At 50.3% G+C, this 5,742-nt stretch overlaps 1 protein-coding gene across 1 annotated transcript in view; it reads left to right on the forward strand.

The window, feature by feature from the left end:
* Window positions 1–5,742, forward strand: part of LOC109374443 (carcinoembryonic antigen-related cell adhesion molecule 1-like) — a gene marked incomplete at its 3' end in the record, with an annotated part of 67,567 nt that overhangs the window by 53,590 nt on the left and 8,235 nt on the right. The window contains exon 2 of the mRNA XM_019629018.1: window positions 205–564. Within this exon, the coding sequence (XP_019484563.1) occupies window positions 205–564 (360 nt within the window). The remainder of the gene's footprint in view (window positions 1–204; window positions 565–5,742) is intronic.

Here is a 5,742-nt window from a genome sequence, read left to right on the forward strand (position 1 = left end):
GAGAAGAGTATTAGAAACAGAGGAAGTAACAGGTTCAGAGGTGCTGAAGTAATGGCGGCCATGCTGCTGACCTTGACATTGGGACACACACACACACACACACACCCAAGGCTGAGAGATGAAGAGACCTCAGGATCTAGAGCCTCATCTTTCCATCTCAACACATAGACCCAAATATTGATCAATTTCTCTCTTTCCTCCTAGTCTCACTCTTAACCTTCTGGAGCCCGCCCACCACTGCCCGACTCACTCTTGAATTGCTGCCGCCCAACGTTGCTGAAGGGAAGGATGTGCTTTTCCTTGTCCACAATCAGAATCAAGATCTTCTACGCTATACCTGGTACAAAGGGGAAAGAGGAGACATCAAACGTTATATTGCATCATATAGAACAGACACTCAGATAAATGAAACTGGGCCAGCATACAGTGGTCGAGAGACAATATACCCCAATGGATCCCTGCTGGTCCAGAGAGTCACTCTGAATGACGCAGGACACTATACCCTACTGTACACACATAGAGACTTACAGGCTGAAGAAGTAACTGGACAGCTCAGTGTATTCCGTGAGTGATTCATCTCTGACGTCTGGGTGTCGGGTGGGATGAATTCTACTTCAAACACGCAGATTGACAGCCTGGACTCTGCCTCCGTCCCCCCTGCATTACCTCCCAGGTTGGGGTTTCAGTATTTAGTGCAGGACACACACAGTGGAGACAAGCTTCACAAGATCAGAGTTCCCTTCCCAGATTCCAGCCCCTGCAGAATTCACCCCAGAATGAAGGACCAGTCTGATGGGAGTAACTCAGCAGAGGGAGACCAGTCTCAGTCCAGCCCCTGGGCCAGTTCCGTGACCATGACTCAGAAAGACCCTGCAGGGCTTGGTCAGCCTGGCCTGAGTGGCCCCCTGGGGTCCTGATGGAGAAGCTCAGCCCAGGCAGCACCTCCCCAGACCTCTAACCCAGGGCTGCTGACTCCAGGGATGCTGAGGAGCCTGTCCCAGGTTGGGTTTGGCCTCCTGGGCAGGGCTGACTGGGAACAGTGATTTCTTGGGTGCCTGAGCCCCAAGCTCCTGAGCTGGTCACCAGCCAGGGCTCAGCCCCAGGAGTCACATCTGGGCAGGGGCGGGGCCTGGTCCTTCACCTGAGACTGTGCATGGAGCCCAGATGGACAAGGTCATAAGGCCATTAGCCGACTGACCTGGGGGAGTTAGGAGACCCCAGAGCAAGGTCAGTGTCCCCAGGGAGGGGCAGAGGAGAGAATAAGCTCCTGGCAGCTCCTCATCCACCAAGGATCGAACCAGGGAGCCCTGTCTCATGGATCAAATAACAGATGCCGTTACTTTGGGCAGCATTTCTGTTCCAAGCTTTAGGTCAGGTAATTGTGAAAGGTTTAAGATTCACAGGCCACATGACAAGTCTGAAACCATTTACCATTTATCCTGTTTCATTCAGGGGAAACTGAGTTACAGGGGAACATAGACCATGACTGGCCAAGATCTGTTGGCAGTCACAGCCCCGTCCCTTCCTCCCCTCGAGGGCGTTTTATGTGTTGGTTCAGGTGTCCCCGGCTCAGAGGGAGAGATTCTGGTGTGGGGAGTGAAAGCAAATGGAAACTTAATCTGTTTCTACTCTAGAAACAAAACACCTGCAGTAACCATCACAGTCAGTGCTGGGACGCCCAGGCCTCCCCCTCAGGTGGCCGATGGCCCCTCCCTGCACTGGACTTGAAATCACTTATTTGTTTCCTGATGTGTTGGTGTCACTCCCACTGGAGTATAAAGGAGAGGACTTTGCTTCTCACTCCCCACTCCACACCTGCAACCAGCTCAGGGACCAACACGTAACAAACACTCAATTGCTTTTGATGAAGGAGGAAGGAATTATGATGAGTCAATGAATGAATGAGTGAGTGATTCATAATCTCTACAGATTCTGGAAGGTGGATGCAGAGTCCTAGGAGGTTTTGGCCACTCCTGTTCCCTGTCCATCCAGGGGCTGGGAACCACGTTCCATCCCTCTGACCACCTGTCCCCAAGTCCCCACAGGAGCCAAGCCTCATGGTGACTGTGGGGCTGCTTGCCATGGGAAGGTTTTTCTGCTGCACTGGTCCTTCTCTGGACCAGCCGTGGGCTCTTGGTCCCTGGGGTCTCTGAAGTCACCTGTAAGCCCCCCTGCTCATTACCATGGTCAGTTCTGGCTCTCTCTGCTCCTTCCTGTCCCTCACCTGCCTCCTCCTTCATTCCAGCCACGCTGCCCTGCTCTGCTCTGCTTCCTCCACCCTGAAGCCTCCCGGGATTCTCCCACTAACACCTGTGGCCAGGCCCACCCTCCTGGACAATAGGAAAGGACACAGGAATTAGTCAGAGCAGCAGCCCCTGGCTCCGTCATGAGCCAGTTTCCCAGGTCACAAGAACGAGCTTCCACTGTGCCTCCGTCTAGGGCTCCTTCCCTCCCTGATGCCAACAAGCAAACAGGCCACATGACAGAGACTGTCACCCCTTGATGTGCTCTCTACATGATTCAACCAGGGAGTCAAAGGCAGAAGGACAGGTCTGTCCCCAAAAGCTCTCAGGCTCACTTTGCCCGACTCATGACTCACATCCTCGTCCAGGTGTGAGGCTCCCGTTCCTCCCAGTGGTTCCCGAGACCTTCCCAAGTGGGTGGTGACCTCGTGCCATCTGACTGGTATACTGCCTATTTCACACACGTGTGTCCTCATGCTGACACCTTTAGCATTGGACGGGATTCTCGCAGACAGTGAGATCCACAGGCCACTGTCCTTTCTCTTAGACACTGCCCTCTATGGATGAATTTGATCAAGCTCTAGCTCTGTTTCCTGAGTTAGAGACAAAGGGAAGAACGCATGCCACATGCCCGTGTGGGGGCTCCTTCCCCATTTGACTGACTGTCCATTGAAATTGGTGACAGGGACCTTCTTCCTAAATTTGCTAACATAACACATATTGTTTCTACTAATTTTGGCTCTTACCTCCCTGTGTACAACAGCGAAACCTAGACTTCCCTTCTGATCACTTCTGTCCTCTTAACAGGACTCACATTCTCTCCCTCCCCAGGGAGCCACTGATTTCACACCCACTGTAGCATCTTCCTTTCATCACAGTGTGATCCTGGTTGGACTTCAGAACCGGGTCTACGACCTTCTGTGCTCTCTAGAGAGATTCCTCTAGAAACTGGTCTNATAAACTAACCATTTTTTTTCCTTTTTTTACACACTAACTGTTTTTTTACTTCTGTATCCAACTTCAGCTATAAAACCCTTACCCACTAGGACTTAGCTGCTGGTCTCCCCTTTGAGAGACAGCCCTAGGTCTGGTCATAAACTCTTTGGAACGAAAATTCTCTTATACAAGTTTTGTTTAGGAGCCTTAAACTTAACACCATTTTAGAGGCTTCTTTCTATTTGCCAATTGAGGTAAGCCTCCCATTTTGTTCAGTTTGATTTTTTTTAAGCCAGCTTTTTCTAATTGTGTACACAAAAATTCATTTAGATGTTATAAGGGCTCCATTTTAGCCATCTTAAGTTGGTATCGCTTCTAGTTAAATCTTTCCATGTCTATACGTATTTGCAAGACTCCTAGGAACTATACATCTGCAGAAGTGTAAATGGTGCTGGGGGCTGGGAGCTTGTCGGCCTTTGAGGCACAATCGCCCATGTTAATTTTTAGTTTTCTTTTGAGATCTGCAGAGACTGAACAAATATCTAGTGATATTATGTAGTGGGTTGAAGTGTGCTGCTTATAGGTTGAGCTCCAAGGGGCTGTTACCTCCCGAGTCGCTTCAACTCTCTTATGTGCCTCGGTTTCTCTCCCTGGCTATCTAGTACAACCGTGAGGAATCGGAGCACTAAGTAACCAGCCTTTATGTGCACGGTCCCGGATGAGTCAAATATCTAACTACAGTTGTGTTGGAATTCCCTATGGGGCCACTGCTCATTTTGAGCAGTACCCTCAGACACCTCCACAAAGATTCTTAGTCACCTAAGATGGAGTCAGGAGGCCTGAGACCCGCAATGACCAAAGCTGGGGATAACTGGCTTCTCAGCCTGGAGGTCAGAGCCCACCTCTGCCCAGGGCTCAGGGTCAGCTCACACCCTCTGGAGTCTAGTCAGCATCCCTGGTGCAGCCCCTGACATTGACTGCAGGTTTTCTTGTTACCGGCCAGGCTAGTAGCCTTACCCCCCCACCTCCACCCCAATGAAAACTTTTAAGCCTTTTTTCCTATAGATGTTAAGTCTCCTCCTCCCCAGTTTCTTAGTTCCTTAGCCCCTGGCTTTGATTACTCTTCTAATCAGTTTGTGAATCTTGGATTAAAGATTGCTCGTATCCTGAATCATAGCTTTCTCCTATCCCCCTGCTTCTTTTATTTATTTATTTATTTATTTAAATTCAGGAATTCGGAGATGGGAACAGCACTGGGGAATTGGGGGAAGGGGAACAGACAAGTTGCTATCTTTTTGTTCTTCAGTCTAGTTGTGGAGGACATTGCTTCACTGGACCAAGTTGGCACCAACGTTTTGCTCTTCCCAGGCGAGGCAGATCAGTCACTGGCTTCTGGATGGCCGCTCACAGCGGCTGCTGGCTGCTCACGCTGGCTGCTGGCTACACACGGTAGCCCATGGCAACCCACTGCCGCAGGGGCTGCAGCCTATGCCGTCGCCGGCGACTCACAGCAGCCCAACTCCAGGTTGAGCTGTTGTTCAGCATCTTAGCTGTGGAGGGCAGTGTCACTGACCCTCATATGTGGTATCCGAACCGGGGTCCTCTGGCGTCCCAAGCCAGTTCTTAACCATCACGCCATTTAGCCGGCCCTCCCCCTGCTTCTTGATTGTTTGTAAGTCAGTTTCTTAATCCTAAACAATAGATTGTTCATAGAAATCTCCTACCCCTGCTTCAGATAACTACTGAAAGCCTGTGACTTCCTAATATCCCCCAGGCCAGTAAGCCTAATGATTTTTTTCCAAACCCATTCTGGGCCCACACAATTGATGCCACCAGTCAAACGGCCACAGGCTCCATGACAGCTAACAAGTTTATTAATTAAAATCTATTTTTCCTCATTCAGGGGCCTTGGGAATACAGATGATACCCCAGCAAGATTGCCAGTCACAACTGAAGAAGCCAACACGGTCTCCCAGGCGGATCTTGAGACCCCTTCCTTTCATCTGAGGAACACCTCTACACCCCTGCCTCTCAGGAAGCAGATACAGAAGAAATGATCTGCCGTCCCTCAACTTCCCATAGAGATTTTGTGGGGATCACATCTCTCAAAGGGAAACAAGACAGGCAGTTAGAGGGGAGCATTGGGTCTTTGCATTCCTGCATGTCCACCAGAATGTGACCGCCCAAAAGACCTCCCTTCCCCATTATAGTCTCTTGTCAATCACAGGTATCAATCAGGTGGTCCCACACTCAAGAGGAGAACAGCCCATTCTAGAGAAAAAGAGATAAAAACTCCAAGTCCGAGACAGTCAGGCCCCTTTTGAGCCCTTTTGAGCATTTTGAGCTGCCCCGGCCTGCAGGGCATTCAACAGGAACCCGAACAAGCCATCTCTAAAAGGGAGAAAATGGGAGACGCAAAGAAATGGAGGCAAGACAGGGAAATGATCAAGCCTCAAATTTTATTTTAGCAGGAGGGGTTATATATGTTCAAAGAGAAAGAGGAAGTAGACTGATGGGCGGTAGTGGGGTTGCTAGGGAGGCGGGGCGGACCCTGGGCGGTTCT

The sequence above is a fragment of the Hipposideros armiger genome, unplaced genomic scaffold (genome assembly GCF_001890085.2).
Source record: "Hipposideros armiger isolate ML-2016 unplaced genomic scaffold, ASM189008v1 scaffold_824, whole genome shotgun sequence".
NCBI lineage: Eukaryota > Metazoa > Chordata > Mammalia > Chiroptera > Hipposideridae > Hipposideros > Hipposideros armiger.